This window comes from Lycorma delicatula, chromosome 2 (genome assembly GCF_047948215.1).
Source record: "Lycorma delicatula isolate Av1 chromosome 2, ASM4794821v1, whole genome shotgun sequence".
Classification (NCBI taxonomy): domain Eukaryota; kingdom Metazoa; phylum Arthropoda; class Insecta; order Hemiptera; family Fulgoridae; genus Lycorma; species Lycorma delicatula.
Genome location: NC_134456.1, coordinates 85,979,361 through 86,004,028, shown reverse-complemented (window position 1 = coordinate 86,004,028; position 24,668 = coordinate 85,979,361). Strand labels below are relative to the sequence as shown.

At 28.6% G+C, this 24,668-nt stretch overlaps 1 protein-coding gene across 4 annotated transcripts in view; it reads left to right on the top strand.

Annotated features, from left to right (window-relative positions):
* Positions 1-24,668, top strand: part of LOC142318978 (uncharacterized) — a 107,087-nt gene that overhangs the window by 81,486 nt on the left and 933 nt on the right. For all 4 annotated transcript variants that reach the window (XM_075355717.1, XM_075355718.1, XM_075355716.1 and 1 more), the window contains 5 exons: positions 767-903; positions 3,208-3,298; positions 13,029-13,151; positions 17,105-17,301; positions 21,976-22,121. In XM_075355717.1, the coding sequence (XP_075211832.1) occupies positions 767-903; positions 3,208-3,298; positions 13,029-13,151; positions 17,105-17,301; positions 21,976-22,121 (694 nt within the window). The remainder of the gene's footprint in view (positions 1-766; positions 904-3,207; positions 3,299-13,028; positions 13,152-17,104; positions 17,302-21,975; positions 22,122-24,668) is intronic.

Below are 24,668 nucleotides of genomic sequence, written 5' to 3'. Positions count from 1 at the left end.
TTTTATAACACTCACTACACAGAGCTGGGAAATAATTTGCTACGTATTAGTGTAATGTAGGACTACAACGGTTTTTATGTGTATGTGCCATATAAAAATGAAAATATTTTTCCTGCTAATTTTTTATAACAATTTTACATCACTTAATTTTTATTTTAATTATTCATTATTCTTCCCCACAAAATATTTAAAAATTCTTAAAAGTGTGTCCTGCTCTCTTATATATTATGAAAAATTAATGTTAGTTTCTGTAACTGTGTTTTTCTGACATTGCTCTAAGTAATCAACTAGTATTTAATGACCAGAATAAGATTATGTAAAAAAGTACTTTTTTTATTTTTATCCTAAATATTGATATTTTTTAATTTACAATATCAAGTTTTCATTTGGAAATGTTTGGCAGCTAAAGAAAAAGTTTCTTTCGTGGCTGTTAACATGTTAAAATTCTGTTTATGTGAAGTGTTAAATGCATCAACATGCGTAACAGGTAGTCTAGTCAGTGAAGCATCTGTTTGTTTATATCAAATTACACCTTCAAATATATTAGATTACATAATGTGAAATTTTATTGTATATTTCTTTATTTGTGAATTTGTCATACTTAATGTTATTAGTACACAAAAATATTATAATTTCAATATCTTTTTATACCAAAATTATATTGTAATTTTAGGTTAGGACTGGTAAACTAATTGGCTAGTTCAAACCAGTAAATTTTGTATATTATAGTAAGATTCAGTTATTATTGTATTTCTTTCTTGTATAGGAAAAAGAAATCAAAAAAGTTAGAGAAGCAAAAATATGTCATTTATCTCCTTTACAAGGAGCTGTACCTGTAGGAGATGTGAATAGTGTAGGTCTTCCACTTCCAACAGAGATTCAGCATATCTCCCATCAATTGAGGTAAAGCTGCAATTATTTTGTTGTAGTATTTTCTTAGATAAAACTTATCATTAATTAATGAATGTTTGTTATTGAATACTATTTTACTCATGTTTTACTATTCCTAATAGACATCACTATTTAAATTTAAAAGATCTCCATGTCATGAACATTACCCACGCTAAAATTTGCCATGTTTGTTCCCATTTTTTAAGTTTACATTAAGTGATAAAATACCCATTTTTTTTAATATACTGAGTTTCACAAACACATATAAGTATATTCCAAAATTTTTTTGAAGTTTGGTTGATTTGTTAGATAAAAATTAATAATTTGATCACCAAAGAGAATGTTAGAAAAAGCTCAGTAGCTGGATTATGAATCATGTTAAACTATTGAAATTTCATCATTTTGCGATACATGCTGAGAAAATGGGACATTTAAATAATTTGAATATTTGGAAAAAGACAAATGAAAAGAGAAAACAAACTTAACCAGTTTTAGTGCATTTTACCTATGAATAAGGATTATCATCATCTATGTTTCATCTGATCTTTTTGTTATATATTACAGCTGCTGCATGGTTTTTCTAGACCTGTCAGAAGTCAAATAGTTACATGCTCTTACTAGGCTATTAGTTGGGTTTAAATCAACATTTTAAATACTGTTAACTTCCCTGCAGGGCCGGCCCTAGTATTTTTGCCGCCATATGCAACATATTTTTTTTTTTAGAATTGATTATTGAATGTTATCGGTATTAAAATAGAATATTGTTAAATTCCCTTTTTTTAAATTCATGGATTCCCAGTTATCATTTACCTGCATGCTTAATCTGATATGATGTCTTGTTTCAATGAACAGAACTGCAGCAGATGGCAATGTACTTTAATTGGTTTGTCATATATTAAAATAATTTGTGATTATTTTTGTCCTGTTCTTGCATCAGTCACTGCCCTATTTAGCATACCTTACCGAAGAAAGGGATTAACCAGTGCCATTACTTCAACCTAGTAAATATTTTAAGTTCTGCTTGACTTTTGTTTTAAACTTATTGTATAGTTGGTAAGATCAAATCATCCCTACTAGTCATTTTCAATTTATATTTGCAGGACATACGTCAAAACCAAGTGCAAATTTCCGATATAATGTAATTGTCAGGAGTGAGTTAAATTATAGGTGATTGCAGAAGTGTAGTAGCTTTAATTGGCTCTCTTGTAATTGATCTTTTGTTTGATTTTGATGGCATTAAGAATAAACATTCCAGTCAATTATGAATTCTTGTTATGATTTGTAATACATTCTGTCAGTACAGTAAATTAATCCATCTCGTGTAATAAAATACAAAATTGTTAAAAAATTTGTCTTGTCATGAACTGTATACAAGGCTAATTAAGGCCCTTAAATTGTTGACTGATATGTAAATAAATCAAAGTTCAGCAGTCCATAAAATGCATTTTTGGATTACTGAAAGAAGAAGAAAATTTTTTCCCTTTATCATAATTGGTGATGAGATGTGGATTTCTCATGTCAAGTTAAGACAGTATTCCATGCAGTATGTCAAATATGAGCACTGCAAACAATCAAGCATATAAGTAATGAAAATGCTTTTGTTATGATCTTCTTTTTTTTTGAAAACTGGAACAAGTATCACAGTAAAAGGAATATTGTCATATACTTTAAAAAGCCTGAAGTAAGGGTGTATGATTTAGAACCTGCAGTGAGTTGCTGACATTAAAAATTGTTTTATTTAACGCAGCAACAAACTTCCACAAACTCCTGTCTACAGTTTTTTAGAGTATACAAGAATTTTAATGAAAACTTTTGATTATTCCCCATACCTAGATTGCACATCTACTGGATTCCATGTTTTTCCTTACTTCATTAGTTCTTATTAGTTTGATGTGAATGAGAATTTGAAAATGTTACTACTGCTAAACTGGTTAAAATTACAAGTGACAGATTTTTATACTCAAGTTATATAAAGCTCGTTTCATGTAATGAAAAGTGGTTAGGAAGTAAAAGTATGTAGTATCTACACTTTGAAGTAATTGTGACATTTTCTTCATTTTATTCACTTTTTAATCAATTGGGATGTGCCTCTATTGACATGTGCCTCGCATTAAAGATGCATAACTTTCTTGAATATTATTAATGTTACTGATTATTAAAATACTGATGGCCTATTTTACTTTTATTTTAATACATTTACGTTTTATATTATTTATTGTTAGCAGATTGTTTTTCCCCATTCTATTTGTAATTATATGTATAATTTAAAAATTCTCATAATTTTTAATTTGACTTCTTATTTTCACATCATTACAGAAATGTCAATATTAATAAAGATGAGCAGCCAGTGTTTCTTGACTTAGATCAAGAAGAACATCAGCGCCTTTTACAGGAACAAAAAGATGAGGTAGACTTTTTTTAATGTTTTATTGTAGTAATAATCACGGAGTTTTTTGTTTTAGTAATGTAATGTTCAAATATATAAGATGTTATATGCTTCATTGATACTGTATTGTTGTTTAAAAAAAGGTGAAATTATTTTCAGTATAGAAAAATTGCTATCTCCAATAAAAACCTTTTTCATGCTCAAACCTAAACAGAGTCTGCTTTATAATAATTAACATGATGACTTTTAAAGTAGCTAGGCATATTTTAATCATTACCGATTACTTTTATTTACTACTTATTTAATTACTTTTCTGCATAAAATTATTAACAAGTTTATCTTGGGTGGGTACTACTATGCATTACAGTATAAAGAAGTTTTAATTAATTTTGTGATTATTACTTGTTTTTTTTTAAAGGTCAGTTGATTTTATCATTACAATTACTTGTGACACAAATGTGTCTATCATGTTGGTAACGACCATATTTCCTCTTGAGTGCAGTACAACCAGGGAGTAACAGTTTTGTTAAACTGTTACTAACTTCTGCAATGGAAATTTTTTTAGAGTTTAAGAAAATGTGTATATCAGTAAATAAGCATGTGTGCCAAAGTATTTTAAAAAAAAGAAAAAGAGATCAATATTTTGGAGGATAAAACATGTTATAGGAAATATATGAAAAAATATTTTTTTGAAACATATATAATTATCAACAGGTTTTGATTAAAAATATTTCAAATTTCAACAGTATTCTTATTTATTTTTTAACAATGTAAAAATTAAACTTATTGTATACATTTTTATGAATATTATATAATTTATAAAAAAATTTTTTATCTTCAATCATTTGACTGGTTTGATGCAGCTCTCCAAGATTCCCTATCTAGTGCTAGTCGTTTCATTTCGGTATACCCCCTACATCCTACATCCCTAACATTTTGTTTTTACATACTCCAAATGTTACCTGCCTGCACGATTTTTTCCTTCTACCTGTCCTTCCAATATTAAAGTGAGAATTCCAGGATGCCTAAATATGTGACCTATAAGTCTGTCTCTTCTTTTAACTATATTTTTCCAAATGCTTCTTTCTTCATCTATTTGCCGCAACATCTCTTTTCATTTGTCACTTTACCCACCCATCCGATTTTTAACATTCTCCTATAGCACCGTATTTCGAAAGCTTCTAATCTTTTCTTCTCAGGTACTCCGATCGTCCAAGTTTCACTTCCATATAAAGCTATGCTCCAAAATATACTTTGAAAAATCTTTTCCTGAAGTTTAAATTAATTTTTGAAGTAAACAAATTATATTTCTGACTGAGGGCTCGTTACACCCATGCTATTTGGCATTTTATGTCCATCTTTAGTAATTCTACTTTCCAAATAACAAAATTCTTCTACCTCCATAATCTTTACTCATCCTATTTTTACATTCAGTGGTCCATTTTCCGTCTTCGTTATTTCTTGCATAGGAGTTCATCCATGCCGTTCGTTGTTCCTTCTAAATCTTTTTTTTTACTCTCAGCTAGAATTACTATATCATCAGCAGATCGTAGCATCTTTATCTTTTCACCTTGTTCTGTTACTTCCGATCTAAATTGTAATAAATCATAAACTGTTAGTTCTATGTAAAAATTAAAAAGTAACGGGGATAGGGAACATCCTTGTCAGACTCCCTTTCTTATTATGGCTTCTTTCTTATGTTCTTCAATTATTACTGTTGCTGTTTGGTTCCTGTAAATGTTAGCAATTGTTCTTCTATCTCTCTATTAAAACCCTAATTTTTTTTAAAATGATGAACATTTTATTCCAGTCTGTTATCAAATGCCTTTTCTAGGTCTATAAATGCCAAGTATGTTGGTTTGTTTTTCTTTAATCTCCCTTCTACTATTAATCTGAGCGCTAAAATTCCTTCCCTTATCCCTATACTTTTCTTGAAACCAAATTGGTCTTCTCCTACCCTTCAAACACTCTCCTCTCAATTCTTCTATATAGAATTCTAGTTAAGATTTTTGATACATGGCTAGTTAAGCTAATTGTTCTGTATTCTTCACATTTATCTGCTCCTGCTTTCTTTGGTATCATGACTATAACACTCTTTTTGAAGTCTGACAGAACTTCCCCTTTTTCATAAATAGTAGACACGTTGTTTAAATATTACAATCAATTGCTTCCTCACAGGCACTGTGCAGTAATTCTTCATGTATTCCGTCTATTCCAGGAGCCTTTCTGCCATTCAAATCTTTTAATGCTTCTTAAATTCAGATCTCAGTAGTATTGTTTCTCCCCTTTCATCCTCTTCGACTTCCTCTTCTTCCTCTATAACACCATTTTCTAATTCATTCATATAACTCTTCAATATATTCTACCCACCTATCGACTTCGCTTTTCGTATTATATATATCGGTGTACCATCTTTGTTTAACACATTATTAGATTTTAATTTATGTACCCCAAAATTTTCCTTAACTTTCCTTTATGCTCTGTCTATTTACCAATGTTCATTTCTCTTTCCATTTCTGAAGACTTTAATTTAATCCACTCTTCTATCGCTAGTTTGTACTTCATGTTTATAGTATTTCTTAATTGTTGATAGTTCCTTATACTTTCTTCATCACTAACTAACATTCTTATATTTTCAACGTTCATCCATCAGCTGCAATATATCATCTGAATTCCAAGGTTTTCTACCAGTTCTCTTTGTTCCACCTAAGTTCGCTTCTGCTGATTTAAGAATTTCTTTTTTAACATTCTCCCATTCTTCTACATTTTCTACCTTATCTTTTTTACTCAGACCTCTTGCATTGTCCTCAAAAATCTTCTTTACCTCATTTTCTTCAAGCTTCTCTAAATTCCACTGATTCATGTGATACCTTTTCTTCAGGTTTTTAAACCCCAATCTACATTTCATTAACACTAAATTATAGTCACTATCAATGTCTGCTCCAGGGTAAGTTTTACAGTCGATGAGTTAATACTAAATCTTTGCTTAACCATGATATTATCTATCTTATACCTTGCCTGTATTCACCCACTATATTTCCTTCCTTTTCCTTGAGTTTGGGGTTTTTGATTTTCATCTCCTTTATGTATTTAATTGCTTCATCAATTTATTCGCATACACACTCTACCTCATCACCATCATGGGTGATATGTATAGGCATATGGACGTTAACAATCGTTGTCAGTTTAGGTTTCAGTTTTATCCTTATTACAATGATTCTGTTGCTATGTATTTTGAAATACTCTACTCTCTTCCCTACCTTCTTGTTCATTACGAAACCTACTCCTGCCTGCCCAATATTTGAAGCTGAGTTAATTATTCTAAAATCACCTGACCAAAAGTCGTTTTCCTCTTCCCACCGAACCTTGCTAATTTCTACTTCATCTACATTTATCCTATTCATTTCCCTCTTTAAATTTTCTAACCTACCAACCTTTTTTAGACTTCTAACATTCCACGCTCTGACTTATATAGACTGTTATTTTTTAATTTTCTGGTGACCCCTTCCTTAATAGTCCCCACCCGGAGATCTGAATGGAGGACTAGTTTGCCTTCAGAATATTTTACCAAGGAAGGCGCCTCCGTCATTTTTATATGAAAATGCTGAGAGCTACATTTTCTTGGAGAAAAAGCAGCTGTAGTTTTCCATTGCTTTCAGCTGCACAGTACTCAGAGGATTGAGTGATGTTGATATGGCTGTTTAAGTTTTCCTGACCTACCCCCTTAACAACTACTGAAAGAGCTGCTGCCCTCTTTCAGGAATCATTCTTTAGGCTGGCTCTCAACAGATTACCTCTCCAATATGGTTTGCACCTTCAGTCCAGCTATTCTGTATCACTGAGCACTCAAGCCCTCTCACCAACGACAAGGTCTCTCGTGATACATATAGGGAGTAATTTATTCATAGAGAGAATAATTATAAAATTGGTTATTAAATTTTATCAGTAATAATGGAGTGAGTAGCTATTTCTAATTTTTACAAATTAGTAACATTTTTCTGTTAAGTTTTGTTCTGTTTTGTTTTTAATAAAAGTTGATTTTTTTGTCTTATTCATAGACTTTATTACATCAATTTTCTCAAAATTAAATTCTTTACAAGTTTTGATATTAAATGTACACATTTATTAGTCATTTAACAAAGTTATTGTACTTCAAATCTAAAAAAAAAAACCATGTTCTTTGTCATCAAATTTTCTGTTTTACATTGGATATCATGAAAACTATTGGAGATAGAGTTCTGGAACCTGTTTTATTCAACTTTTAGGTCAAAAAACATACAAAACCATCAAGTTTATTCCTTATTTTTATTGTAAAAATTTCAGTATGATCTTATTTCACCAGGGAATTGAAATCCGGGTAAAATATTTTGCTAGTGTTATCAGACATATGTTTGTATACTTTTTTCCATTCAAGCTCTAGAATCAGTTCCCAAATTATTTCCATTTACTCCTGAATCACTGTATATACAAGGATTATTCAAATATAAACTGGAATTTTGCTGCATTGACTGAGGAAGAGCAGTGAATATGGTGTGGTGCTGAGGGTAGCATATATAGCAGCTCAGACTTTCAATAAACTCGCTAAAATTCATCAGACACTTCTTGAACACCCATCATATAGTCTGAATTTGTCACTGTGTGGTTTCCACATGTTTGGTTTGCTGAAAGAAACTTTAGAAGAGAAAAGATTCAAAAAAACGATGCTGCAGTCTAGCATTACATGTGCAATTGGTTGTTGGGCCAGCCATTTTGTTTTTTTTGATAGGGGATCAGGAAGCTACATATCCAGGAGAGAAAATATATCTGTTGAAGAGAAAAAATAAAGTAAAAATTTACAAAGGAAATTTTGTAGATAAATAAGACTATTTATTTGTAATTTTATCTAATATCAATAAAGCTGTGTAAATAAATTTTGGTTTATATTTGTAAGGTTTGTATTACTAAAATATAAAAATTATAAATTAAGAAATTAAATGAAAGTAAATGTAAACATGATTTCTCAAACATTCTTCTTCACATCTTTGTTATGCTAATGTTTGTGAATTTTTAATCTATCAAATTTATCATTGAAAATTACTTATTAAATGATAATCCCTTTTTTTTTATTCAAGCTTGTGCAGTATAAGTAAATTCTGAACAAGTAATGGTCATTTCATCAGAAATATTTCCTTTGAACATAATGACTGCTGCCTCCATAGCATATACAGAGTACCATTATTCTGTTTACAACATCTCTACATTCAATAAGCATCTATCTCGTACATTTATTTTGTTTAAGTGATGCAGTCCAGTTGTTAAATTCATTATCTAGGCATTCCTTCAACTGAACAGTTTCTTTTTATGATGAATGTTTATTTATTTTGATTTTTCTTCACTTGTGCTAAGAACTTCCACCACACAAATCCCTATTACATAACCTTCAAGGCAGTGTTGTTCAGCAAGACTGCCTATTGCTTATGACAACTAACAGGAGCTATTGCATAATATGTGGGCCATGGTTCTTTGCATGAACCTCCAGGATATCACAGGTCATAATTTGTTTCACATCCTCGTAGTGCAGGTAGAGCCTAGCCTCATTCCATATGCAGTAGTTAAGACCACCCATGAACAGGAAGCAATTTGTACTGCTGGAACTTATTATATATCCCAGAGTCAAGAGTAAATGACTGGTATTAGATGTATTAGATGCTTCATATTATATATGAAGTGTCAAAGAAATAACTTTCCCAATTTGGGACTTTTCTTTTGGGGACTGTATACATATATAGTATTCCATTTACTATTGCTATGATTACATATTTTATATAAGACAAGACAAGAAATATCTAACTATTTACATCAAAATTACATGACTATAGGATGAGTGCAACTAGTTTGTAGGCATTGCCTACAGCATAGTAGTACATTGCATCAAATTCTTCTCGTCTGGCTGCATTAAATAATAGTATATTGTTGGAATATAGATATATAAATGATAGAGAAAGAATTGTATATGTGCTTTAATTTCCTGAGGGCAAGCTTGACCACCTGTCTTGAGTCTTCTAATTGCTTCTATATATCCAGAGCATTGTGTTTAACAGTAATTCGGGCAATGACTTTGAATAGCATATAAACAAATTTACTACATCTGAAAAGTTTATACTCTGTTGCTTCCTGTTCTACCTTCTTTATGAACTGAAAGGTCAGGTTATCAGTCCTGTCATTGGTTGACTCTGTTCTTGTAGAACTACTTTTGCCCTGACCATCGCACTACACCATTATTCCTGCATGAACAAATTTTGTAACTTTTCCGATGGATGTAGGTCTAATTTCAGGATGTGAGTGCCATTAACCATCTTGGAAGACCATAAATAGCACTGTGTTCTTTTGTATGTCAACAAACAAGGATAGTAATCCATTGGTACGCTCATAATTGGTGCATTTAGTAATATGCAAATGTCATATAAATTGCCCATAATTCTTCCTCCATTAAGAACAGCATATCATTCTGTCCATGAGCTGAGATATAAGTTAACCCAAACAGGTTCTAGTATGATGTGCCTTTTTTCTGTTTAATTATTTGATAATGATAAGTAATTTATATTTAAGGTGCTATATATTCTAAAAAGAAAATACTATTTGTATCAACGTTAAACTTAAATTGTGCGTAAACAGTAGTCGGTCATCAAAAAAGAAGAGATGAGTTTAGTTAACTGTTGACATTTGATGGGTAAAATTCTAGTGCATGTTGTGTTTTTATCATGACTAGAGTTATACTCGTCAATTGCTGCAGGATTTAACTACTATGAAAATCAACATTCAAGTCATCACTATACTGTGAGCAGATGCAACTGTTATTCATATTTTTATACTGTATCTATTTTATTTTAAGTTGTACTAAAAGATTTGGTGTACTTGTGGTTTAGTTACTTAAGATTTGTATATTTTGGCTTTATTTTGTTAAAAATTGTATTTGTATGTATCATACTAGTTTCACTTAAATAAAAAAATAGTTTAAAAAAAATGATGTTAAGACGTACAGTGAGTAGAATATTTTAGTTCTTGTATTAGCCTGTTAAGTCTGTATTTTATGATGCTGTTTGAAGCTTTATCAGGATATACAGGGGACTAAATTTTCCTGTGAAGTTGCAATTATGTAGTTTTTTTTAGTAAAGTTTTAACTGTTTTATGATATTGCCAATCAATATTTAATTTTCACTTAACCATATTATACCATTTAGCAGATTCTCACAATGTCTGGTAGGTCTACACTTCACATTCTGCAATACAATTCTGTGCCAGGCTTTTAATGTTTTATCTTGCCTTAGTACATTGTATCTTGCTTTTAATAGTATCTTCCTTTGTTATTTATTGAATCTATCATGTTTTATGATATTCCCTAATAACTTTGCTATAGAATACTGTTTATTGTTTAATATTATCACTACAGTCCCAGTTATATAGCTAGTTGACTTTAGGGTGTATGTTTTTTTTTTTAGTTTTTTTTTTATTAAGCTTTCAGTTATTTTTAGAAATTTATTAGTGGGGTCATTTATTTCTTTGAAATTATTTTCTGATACATACTGTTTCATCTAATGAAACAGTATGTATTAGAAAATAAATAGTGGAAGTCAAGAAATTTAATTTAAATAATAATAGTAAAAGTTTGGATATTTTGGAGAGATTTTATATATGTGTACAAAAAAATTTCCAACTTGATCAACTTTCAGACAGAATATGAAGAAGACACTTATAAAAGTGGCAACAGATGGATAGATATAATCATAATGTATATAAATAATTTAATTCAAATTCACTCAGTAATGTATTATTGGCTGGCCAGGTTATGTAGTATAAATTTTCTACTTATTTTATTTTTAAATTTAATTAAACATTTTTAATTATGACATCATATTTATGTAAATGTAGTTATTTTATTTGATTGACTTCATATGTTTTTGTATATATGATTGTAATTTTAATTTAAAAAAAAAAATTATGTTTATGTAATTTTGTATAAATATATCTTATGTATAACTGATGATGTGGGATCGTACGAAAGTACTTTTGGAATAAAAAAAACCATAAAGGGTCATTTCATTTACTTTGTAATTCTGTACTTGGGTGGTTCAAGTTGGTTTTTGATTATAAAAATAGAATATAAATATGTGATATATTTAAAAAGTATCTGACCAAAGGCTTTGAAAAAAGAACAACTTAGCTAGTGGCTCTCATTCTACTTTCCATTGAATTAGTCCCCTTACGATGTATTCCAGCAGCCCTTTCATTGCTAGAAAAATTTTTCGAAGTCCTATTTTGTAATGGTTTTTGCAGCTGTGCTATTGTCATGTTCATTATATATTCACCTGTCAAATTAGGACCCTTTCAATGGCATCTTCAGGTTGGGGAACAAGCATAAATCATAAGGAACCATTTCTGGGCTGAGTAAGAATCCTAGTGAATGAACCTGAGGAATTTTATGCTCGACAATCCTGCATTAGACAAGATGAACAGGTAGGTAGATGCAACTGCTACTTGCATGAAGCCAGGTCTCTTTGTCAAATTGGATCACAAAGACAATAAACACATGCAAGTAGTTGACAGTTTAACCTTCTGGTACATATTTGTGATGTGTACACCTTTGTAGTATTTTTAAAAAAAAGTCAGCATCACTTTTACTTTGCTTTTTATTTGTGTTGCTGTTTTTGGGCTTGGGATGATTTCCTCTATAATAATCAACCTTAGGTTTCTGAATTTTACCAACACACCCAAGATTCGTCGTCAGTTATCATAATTTTAAGGAAGGTAGGATGATCGCTATTGGTGTACTCCAGTACATCATAACAAATATTTTTCTGTTCAAGTAAAACCAGCTTTGACACAAAGTTGCCGCCACGTGTACATCGCTAAATACATACAAATGTTTAAATCATGTTTACTGAACTGAAGCATCACTTATCCAAATGTCATTTACAATCTCATATGGTCAGCTGATGGTTTTCTATTAAACTACATGCATCAATGAATTTGATTTTTGACTGGTTGATAACATACCAGTATACTGGTAATTTAACTGAAGTTTGATCATTTTGAAAATAGATCACTGTAATTTATATAACTTCATAGCTTCATTTTTAGTCTGCTTAATCTAATCTGTAAGATTAAACAAACTATTTAAAATTAAGATTGCTTTGGTTATCACCAAGCTTTTGGCAGAACTTTATGCAGTAATGTTGATCAGTGTATTTCATTGTTATAATAAACAGTAAAAATGTGACAAGCACGTTACAGTAATACACACAATGGTTGCTGCACTGTTCATGAATGTGCGTGTTTTTACTATGCTCTTGCAAATTTTACCGCTTGAGCTCAGTTACTTTATAAGAAAAAAATCTGATCCTTTTTTTTAACAGAACTTTAGTGTATGTCTGCATGTATACATAATTTAATCATTTATAATTATCTGTAAATATATGTATGTGTACATATTTGATAGGCAAAATACTATAATTAAAAAGTTGTACTTTACAATAGCTACCCCCACATTAACAAAAAAAGCACTTTCAGATTTTTAGAATCAATCTTAAGTTGAAAATATTACACATTACTTGTAATAGTAATGAACTATATAAAACTGAATAATTTTATATAAAACTGATATTAATTTTTTTGTAAAATTAACTGTTTAATATTTGTTGTTTTTTTTTTTTTTAGTGTTCATCAAGATACTAAAATACCTACTTTTAATTACTGTGTAAAATATGTTTGTTAGGAGTTAGCGAGGCGATTACAGGAGCAAGAAGAAGCACTAAATTCATATGATATGTTGGACAGAGATAGGCAACTGGCAATTGAAGCTCAAGATAAAGAACTCGCTAAACTTCTTCAAGAAAGGGTAAATTGCTTTAGATAGGTGTCATTATTTATTAATTTATGAAAACATTATAGGTGTTTGTATATTATCACTGTAATTTAGAAGAAAAAATAATTTTTCCACACTGCAATTTCTTCTTCTACTTCCACTGTGACAATCCTTTTTCGTATTTTCCTTTTGTTCCTTTAATCAGACAGTGCTTTTCTGAGAATTTATTAATGCTTATATAGTTTTTTGTAGAATGTTTTTTGAAAATTTATCATTGTTTATTCAGACTTAATATTGTTAAATTGAATTTCTATCCCATGTTTTCTATCTACTGTATAGTGAAATATTTCTGTAAGTAATAGTTTTGAATCAGAATAAATACTTTCAGTTATACTGCTGTTATTAAATAAATGACATACCTAGCTGTATGCAACATTTCCAGTAATTGATTTTATACAAGGCGCGGTGCAAAAATAAGAGACCAGTCTGTAACAAAATGTGAATAATTGAAAATATGAAAAATTTATTAATGGTTGCAAATACTTACAACTTTATTTTTTTCATAAATCATTATTTTACTAAAAACACTTGATATCCTGAAACAACAGCTTTTTCAAACCCACTGCATAAAATTGCACTGTCTGGTATTGTAGGCAGTTTTACATCAAGATTTTCAATTCATCGTTTTCCTCGAATCGGAGTTGCAAGCCAGTTTTTGTGGTGTAGGAAGTGATGGTGGTTTTTGAGCTGCGGGGTGCACGATTATGACTATAAGGGGATGATAAAAGATTTCCTGTCAGAATTTTTGAATGGTTTCTGTTGTGCATGCAGCCATGAATGGATATGCATTATCCTGAAGAAGAACAATTCCTGATCTCAGTATTCCCTGTTGTCAGTTTTGAATGGCACCACAAATTTAGAAAGTGTTTTACAGTAGACTTGTGATGTTATGGGTGTTCCAGGTTCCATGAAATCTATCAAAGGCACACCCTTTCGGTTGCAGAATACAGTTGCCGTGATTTTCCTTTGAGACTGGGTTTGTTTGAATTTTTTCTTTTTAGATGAGCTAGATGATACTGCTGTGTGGATTGTTTTTCTGTCCCAGCATTGACATGAAATCCATGTTTCGTCACCAATGATATGATAAAATTTATCTCCCTCATGATTAAAGCAGTTGAGAAAAGCACATGCAGATATCATTTTGTGAGCACTTGGTCAATATTTTTGGCACCCAAGGTGTGTGTGTTTGTCACAATTCTCAATAATGTTGTCTTTGAAACTTCTGGAAATTCTAGAAAAAGATTGCTAATTGTAAAATGACTCACTTGTGCATTCATACATTCAACCAGATTGTAAATCTGAACACTAGGCCTAGCCTACCACTTCTCTGTTTGTCGTGAACATTTCAACGAAATGTTCCTTAAACTCACAACACCATTGCCTCACTTTTCCTCCTCTCATTGCAGTAGTATTGTGTGAAACATATAGTTTCACACAATAGATGGTGAATTTCAGCAGCATTATGTCCTCTTGTGTTTAGAAATTTAATCTCTGATCAAACTTCGCAGCTGGCAGAATTTATTATTACTGCACTCATTTTAACACACCATCTTGCAAGGCAAACAACAATGAACTGATACTAATATGCAATTACATGCCCAAAAGACTATTTAAAGTTACTGCGGATGTGTGAACCAATCAGTGTTGACACTACTCCGTATTTATATTTATAAATAGTCCTTACTTTTTAATCATTTGCCCCGTACTTTTTAATCACACCTCATAATTTGTATTTATAAAAATCCACTTATTTTGTTTTGCATTGTTTATTTGTTATCTTAATAACCGTATTTTACATGCAAGATTCAATTTAGAGAGTGTAATTTTCTTTTGAGATGGATATGAAGAAACTTACCAAAAAAAAGTTGTTCCCATTGTTCTAAAGGTAAGAGAGATTAATGTATCACATTAAAAGCAAATACAGCTATTTATTTTGCAAATTATCATAAAGAATTTTTGTTTAGAACATTTTCACTTTTATGAAATAATATGGTAATAGAAATAAGATACATACATTTTCTTGTTTTTTACCATTATATTCAGTATTACAAAATTAATGCCTTGAAACTAACAATTTGTTAATATTCTTAAAATTAATAATAATAAATAACTTCCTAATTCAAAACTTAAACTAATTGTTAAACAATGGGCTGTAAGCATAAGCATCAAAATTCCTTTGATTTGTAAATAATTATGTTGATGTGATCAATTGACATTGAGTTCTTAGTTGTATAAAATAATCTTTTTGTGTATACTAGAAAAGAAAAGAATTAGAAATTATCTTAAATTCTTTTTCAAGAAATAGTGGAATATTTGAAACACTTAAAAGTTTTTTATTATTGCCTGACTAAGATCCAGTTTAATTTTTCATACATTTGTTGCTATTAGTAAACTGTTCAAACAATTTCTGATTTATTTTCCTGAATATGTGGCAATAAGAAAGATAAAAATAAACCTTTTATAATATTCAGTCTGGCTCTACTCTAAAACACGTTATGAGAGTTCTCCTATACATCCTCTCACTTCTTTCATAAATATGCTTTTGTTCTTATGACTCCTAAAATTGCTAGATAATAAATTCAGGAGTCTTTTAATTCAATTCTGATAAGATCAAATCAAAACCATAAAATATATAATAATTGTATTACACATTTCATATGTCTGATATTTTTGTAACTGTAGTAATATAATGATGAAATTGTTTATACAGTAATGTTAATAAGTAAATAATTTCTTTAGGAAGACTCTGATATTGATACTTTATTGAAACAAATTTATTTTTGTATTCCTTTAAATGATTCTCAACTTCTTTTAATCAACTATGAAAGAACTACACATAATATGTGCCTTAAAACCACAATTTATTCTATTAAGGACTTTAATCAGAATTTTAGTTATGAATATGAAATATATTTATATCTAGATGGTTTTTTTTTTTTTAATTTTACTAAGAATCCTTTTAATAGCTTTGATTATTTTATATATAAATGTATGTTAGTAATAAAAAAATATATTTTTAAAGCCTAATTTCTTTCTTTAATTAAATAATAATGATTAACTATGATTTAATAATAATTATGAATGTCATTACTTGCGTATGATAATTGAGAAACAACCTTAAAAAATATTCAAAAACAGATTGGAAATTTATAATAAAGTAACATATAAATTTGATGGGAGTATACATTTTCAGTTATTTACATAAAATTTCATAATATTTTAGTTTAAAAAAAAGTAAATTTGTAAGAGATAACTTCTGTTCTGGCATATTAGCAAGATTCATGTCCTGTGATAAAAGAAAAAAATTATTTCCAGATGGGATTAATTCTCCATTTCTAATTTTTTTCACACATTTAATATTATTATAATCACAAGCTCCTTCTGAAATCTGGTGAATAACTTTAAATATATTCAGAAGTAATATCAAATTAATAATTAAAATTTCTAAGTTTCATTTATGTTAGGAAAATATGAATTTTTAGTTTCACAGTCATTAAATTCATATTTTATAAATATAGTTCTACTTTTGTATAATAATTAATTGTGTTTTTTATGATAAAAAATAGAAAATCCAGTTTATATGATGCAAACACAAAAGAAAATCTGTATAAAAAATGAGGTTAGTTTTTATCTGCAATAACTTAGCGTTAAATTTTTTAAAAACATCAACCCACAACCTCAACAATACAGATATGTCAATAAAATGTGTTGAGTCAAGATTAAAATATCAAATAATACACCATGACATCTACAAATGTGCTTTAAACTAGGAGAACTAACTAGACGTAGAAACAAACATGTGTTGATTTTTCAATTTTTTATATTTTGAAATATCTGTTGAAAAATCAACAGTTGCCACTTTTAAACTTATAAATTTCTTTAAAGTGATGTTAACATTTTTGTAGCATAGCTTTGTTTTTATTCAGGAAAGAGCTAAGGCAAAACGAGCCAGAGAAAGAGCAAGGCAGAGAGCATTACTTAAAAAGCAACTACAACAACAGGAGCAACAACAGCCTCAACAAGAAGATATAGAAACCGAACTGGATTCTACGTTTGAGTCAAGTAGAGATCACAGAATAACTCGTCCAACAAGTCTAGACATTAATCGACCACATAAACCTAGGTACTATGGTTTTCTTAGCTTACCAAAATTATTAAATGGTGTTTTCTTTTTCTTCATTTCAGTCTTCAGTTATATTATTTTTAATATGATTACTTTTACTATTTGGTTATATTTTTAAATTGCCAAAAAGTGTGTAACATTGTTATTACCATAAAAGTTTTTTGTTTAGGCTTTTATATGTTTAGCCTGTGATGTGCAGGAAGAATTTTTAAATTGATAATAATTGTATCTATAAAGCATTATTTAGTCAAGTAAATATAATTATTTTACATTGTGTGATATAATGTTAATACACTGGATTCAAGTGGGAATTAAAATTATTAGTGAGGCTAATGTTTATTATTTTTAAAATGTACTGTAGTCTGATGCTAAAGAAAGGAGTTTCAAATAATTATTGGACTCTTTACTTACATGTTAATCATTATTTATTAAATAAAACTAATGAGAACTTTTTATTCACTATAATGAGTTCTTTTTAACAAATCTTTAAAAATTAAGAAAATGTAAGTTGATTGCATAAAATATATATATATATATATATATATATATATATAAAACATTTAGATTGATAAATAAAAAAAGGATATTAAAATAATAAAAAAGAAGCAATTGTGAAATATAAGCTTAAAATAATTACAAATAAATAAATGCAGGAGAAAATAAACATTGAAGAATTGTTATGAGGTGCCATGTTTACAGAGTTTATTAAAGAAGCAGCGGGACATGTGGATAGGACATGTACTATGGCATAACAGTTTGTTGCACATCTTAATAGAGTGTACAGTTAAAGGAAACAATGCAAGAAGCAGACCAAGGCCAGGGTATATTGAACAAACCATACAGAATGTTGAGTGGAAAATGTACATGGAAACAAAAAGTTCAGGATAAGATATAACTGCCTCAAGGAGGACTGCTGCAAGCCAATCCTAGGATTTATTACTAAAGAAGAAGAAATGCATTATTGTGTTTAGCAAAATGTACTGTTTCAGGTTTCTATCTTGAATCTAATTTAAGATGCTCTCATCAAAGAGAAATATTTACTTCTGACGTAAGCTTGTATATATCGATAAAGATAATGATTTCAGACTTCTCACTAAGTTTTATTCTGTTGACTGAAGTAAATTTAAAACTGTTTAAATTCTCAAATCACTTAAGATCTCAAGGTGAAACGTATTGTAATTGACTGTAAACATTACCTTGAAAGTATTTAAAAGTTGACATTTGAAATTTTGTGTATTTCTCAGTAGAATCGTTGATTCTACTGACTCAAATTTAAACACATCATACCACCAATAATGTTGCTCACAACAACGAAATTTAGTCCTAGTTCCCTTACTGAACTCAACCTTGGTTCATACTCCAGACTTAGGTTAAATTATAGACTCCAGTCTGGTCTACAAGGGAGAGGCGGACAGACCTCTTAATCCCACACTCAGCTCCATCGCAGAGTCCCATGTGACATTCACTTCTTCAACCATTGTCGGGATTGTAGTTTGTTTACAGTGACCATTTAAAAAAAAAAAACCAGTTGTGAGAAAATGAAAATTTCACATGAAGTTTTCATTGATTGATTTTTTACGATTTTAGTAAGAGCCTAACTCAACAACAATACCTCAGATCAACTTTTGAGCCTTCATTCAACTTTTGGTAATGAATCACCATAAAAGAAAACTATTTACAATTGGTTTGCAGAATTTTGTCATCATGCTTCTGTCAGCAATGAATTTCATGAAGGTTGAACAAGGTTCCAATTAATGCTGTGCTCAAAATGTTTGAAGAGGATTGGCATGTGACTTACCATGAGATAAGGCATTCTTAGGCATATCGAACACTACAGTACATTTGATTCTGCATGAAAATTTAGCTGTGAAAGAGGTCCTGATGGATTCCACATAATTTGACTGAAGCTCAAAAAAAAGGTCATGTCAATTAGTGTAGGGAAATTCTCAAAAAATTTGATCGAGGAAATGCAAAATCTGTGTACAACATCATAACAGGAAACGAAACTCGGATATATTCATACAAGCAGGAAACTACGCGATAATCAACTGCGTGGGTGTTCCAAAATGAAACAAATCCTACAGAAGTGGTTAGTTTGTGAAGTACTTCCAATTTTTTTGTCAAAAGCCAACACTGAAATCAGAAAAAAAAACCAAAAATGTTACATCATTCTTCATCATGATAATGCCAGCTCTCACACGGCACATCAAACAATTATTGATTGATTATTTGACATAGAAAAGCATTGAATTAATGTATTATTACCATCCATATTCACCTGATTTATCACTTTTTGTTCTCTAATGTCAAACAAAAAATGCTTGGACAGTGATGTTCATCACCTCAGGAAGCTGTTGAATCCTTCCAAAACCATGATTTTGAGGTACCAACTTCACAGTGGAAAAAATGTTTCGAGAATTGGTTCAAACACATGCAAAAGTGTATAAATCTTAAAGGCGAATATTTTGAGAACTAATAAAACGATTTGTACAAAAAATTTTTCTTTCATTGTTTTTGTAAAACCTTAAAAGGCAGCCCTTATTGTTGTAAATAATAAATGAGCACTTTGCTCTACTGATGATGTTGTGTATATTATTTATTATTGGTTTATTTAATTTTGTAATCGCAAATCCACAATTTGTCATTATCAGTAAAAAAAAAGCAACGTTCTATAAAGATATTACTCATACATAATTACTTTTATCTGTTTACCTTCAAACAATGCATTCCCATGGAATGGTATGAACAAGCCATATAGTAATTATTATAGAATAATACAGTGATTTTTATTATATTTATTTATTTTGTATTATGTTTTTTAGTCATTTTATTATTATAATTCTTCAATGAATTATTTATATAATTCATTATGAAGAATAAGATGCATTGAACTTGAATGTTATTGTTTCAAAGGCTGTGTTTTGTCATTCGACTTTTGTCAGTGTGTTTTTATTTATGTTTAATTATTGTTATGGTGCTTGTGTGAATGTTTATGTGTAATAATGCACTGATTTCTTTCAATCATTTATCAGTGTTATTTACTGATTATAGAAAAAAAAAAGAAAAGATTGATGCTAGTAAAGCTCTGTATAGCCAGCACATGAAGTTATAATGTTCATAATTTTTTTTAAAAGAAGTGACTGAAGACCCAATTTTAATGAAAGAAATTCAGAAATGAGTTTCTGAAGGTTCGGAAATTTCCAAAAATAGTGTTAAGTCTGTTATTAAGAAATCCAGGAAGAATGAAAAATCTTTAATTGATCTTTTTTACACCACATAAAAAATTATCTTGAAAGAAAAACCAAACTAGAGGAAATTGATGACTTCAACAAATGTATTATTCTGTTAAGGAAGATCAACATCCTAAACAGAGAAAGATTGCTATATGTTTTAAAAAGCTAGACTGATTTTGAAGTGGAAAATTGAATGAGAAAAAACAAGAAAACTACGGTAAATGTGAAAAAGATCATGTAATAGTCAAAAGGTGTCGATTGAAAAGAGTGACATTGGCAAATAAAACAATTACAATTTCTGCAGAGTTATATAAGTAATGAACAGAAAGAAGGTTGGCCAATTAGATTCATAGAGAAAACTTACGTCATTCAACTTTAGATTCAATGCGCACTACACCAAGTTATTGGAAAAATGGCTGAGTTTCTCACTCCAGTTTCTGAGGATCAAATAACAATTATTCTTAATACTAATGGTGAAAAAGATTATTAATATGTTATTAATTTTAAATCTTGAAAACTTCAGGTGATTACCGCATTTCCATGAAAGATGTTACGAAAACCATTAAACAGATAAATTCTTAATTTACTTTGAAATTTGGTTTTATTTATTGATGATGTATCATATTATAATACTCAGTTTAATGCTGCTAACATTGAACAAATTTCAATATAAAAAAGAAACGATTACTTTTTAATGAAAATAAAATGTAATTTAAAAAATGATATAAGTCACAACTTTATTAATTAACTTCTTTCAGTAAAACATTTCTGTGTAAAACCAGATTTACTGAGAGAAATGTACATATATATATATATAATAAAAGGTTTACTTTCTGAATATGGTCAGCAGTGTATTACTGTTAACTTATTATCCTAACCTGAACTATATTGAGATAATTATAAGTATAAAAAATCATCTCTCTTTTACTTCCGAAGTATAAAAAGTGAAAATGTTTTAAAATAGAATAGTACATTTTTATCTTTTGTTAGGATTAGCTTTCTCCTCATTTGCTAGGTTCCAATACTGTGAATGTATCTCAATCATAAGGATCAGGTCTCGCTGTCTGAATTGTGCACGATGTGATAAAGCACAAAGTGGTTTGTAATCTTAGAAAGCACATTCCGATTATGAATTCAGATATGCAGTTTACTATATGTGCAATCAGTGTACAAATTTTTATCAATTTAAAAGACTTAATAGTTAAATTATAATGCTTCTGACTAAATGTAATACAGGTTTAAAAACCTAAATAAATAAATATGGCAAATAAAAAATTTTTAACCAATTTCTGCTTCTTTGTTGTTTGTAAATAGTGCAAAAGAGAACTTTTGCAATTTGGAAAGGTCAATTTACATATGAGATAAAATTATATTTCTTCCTGTTAATTCAAATTACTGCATTCTGTTAAAATACATTGTAATTGTTTTTTTTAATTTTTAGGTTGCCAGATCCTGAAGAAATTGAAGTGCTAGGACCTATCACAGCCCTTCCCAATATTGCTATGGCTATTGATCCCACTTATACACCATCTTGCAGTTCAAGCTCTACTAGCAGCCCAGCAGTTTGCCTTCCTCCACCACCAATTGGTTTGTATTTATCACATTCCTTGAGCTAAATTTTTATTTTTAAATGAAAAATGCAAAACCTATGAATTTTGAAAGTTGAAATATCATTTAGTGATTAGTAATAAATAAACGGATAAAACCGAATAATGATAAAGCAACATTACACAATGTAAATAATCAAAATGATAACAAAATTAATATTATAAAACATTCTTATAAATTTAATATATAACTCCAAACAGAAATAAAATTATTAAAAATACTATTATAGACGTAGAAAATAATACCTTTAAAATTAATAATAAAGATAATAAAAATAAATTGAGAAATCAATTTATTAATGTAATCGATGACATTAAAAACAAACATTTAAATCAAAAATATAAATAAATATACCAATGAAAATTTTAATATTTATAAAAACATAAAAAATAAACTAATAGATAATAATGTTTTTATCTTTAAATAAGATAAAACTAACACCCCAATTCTTATTAATAACACATATATTGAAAAAACAAATAAATTCATAAGAATAATTCATTCCTACAAATAGAATCAGAAAAGAAACTGTTCTAATGATTAAAAAATTTAAACATATTTTCAAAGACAATTACACTAAACAAAATTTTAAATTCATTATCACTGGAGCCTCTTACATTAAAAGCATTTTCAACAATTTACAAAACCGATATACATACATCCACTCATAAATTTTATTAATTCACCTACATATCAGTTAAGTAAATTTTTATCAAATACATTAAAAAGTATATTAAAGTAGAAAATATTAAAAAATAGTTATGAATTAATAAATATTCTTGATAGTATTGATATAAAAAAAACACTTGACATAAAAGATACACGTATTGATATAAATAGGACTATAAATATAATTAATACTGCTTTGTTTGAATTGAAATTATAAGCCAACTTAATGTGTAAAAAAAATTGATTTACTAGAATTATGCCGTAAATATAATTTTAAATGCAATAATAAATTCTACCAACAGGAGACAGGGCTTGCTATGCGACAACACTTTCAGCAGTTCTGGCAAACATTTTTATGAATCATTTTGAAAATACAATTTTACCATCAATAATTAATAAATGTCAAATCATAATACTACATAAAAGATATGTGGATTACATTTGAATCATATTTAATCAGAAAACTAATAATGAAGAAAATATAATAGTTAATGAAATCAACTCATTAAATGAAAATATTAAATTCACTTTGAATCAAGAAAGTAACAGTAACATCGATTATTCAGATATAACAATTGGTGAAAATTTCAATATTAATAAATTGTTCATAAACATATGTAGGAAACCAACCCAACAAGATACCATAATACACTGTAATTCTTTTCATTCATGGAACCAGAAAATAGCCACTTTTGATTCATTAATTTACAGAGCAATTAAATATCTCAAACATAATACAATAAAATTAAATAACTAATTAAATAATATTAAATACACTGCCACATCGAATAGATAATGATAATTTAGTAGATAAATTATATTTCAAATTAAAAAATAAATTATATATAAGAGAAAAAAAACTAAAACATAATAACTCAGGAAACGATTATGTAAAAATGGAGAATATTTTAAACTATAGAAAAATTTATAAAATATATAAATCATTTAATCTAAAAACAGCATGTACGACTAATAATAAAATCATAAATTATATTAATAATAGAGATCCAACTAAAACCCTAATAAATGGTAATAAATATAATAATTTGAACAGACAGGGTGTATACAGCTTAAAATGTGAAGATTGTGAATTACGATGTAATGGTACGATCAATCAATCATTTTTAATTAGAACTAAAGAACATATTAATTGTATAGCAAAGAAATATAAAGACCGTTCAAATTTCGCTAAACATATTTTGGAAACTAAACATAATTATGATCCAAATAAATTCATGGAAATATTGGATTACTATAATAATTATCATAACACTTTTAATCTCAAAAAATTTCATATATACAATAATAATAACAAATTAAATTTGATGTTGATATTTTATATAAGCAAACAATAAACAATAATAATTAAGTTAGATAAACTGATTCCACAATTTACAGAGCTTGTAACAAATGTGATACTATTACAACATGGATGTAGTCACTTTGACTTAAAACTTTAAGTTTTGACAAAATTTAACAAAATGACAATCAATTGTTGTGTATATAATTTAATTATTTAACTTTTTATATATTTTAATCATAAATTATAATTCCTCATGAAGGTGGCAGAATAAACAAAAGGGCTCGAGAAAAACATAATATATTGGTAAGCAGTTTATATTATATACAATAATTATTTTATTAATATATTTTCATTAATTTATGTGAAATTGTTTGCCAGAAATTTTTTTCTAAATACTGTACTATGCTGCTGGTAGTAAAAATTTTAAAGTTTTAAAAAATAAATTTTATTGAAAAGTTGATTCTACATTGTTGATCTTAATTTGTTTACTTTTATTACATCATTCTTTCACCATCCAAAATAGTATATTGTATATTATGAAAACATATAGGTTC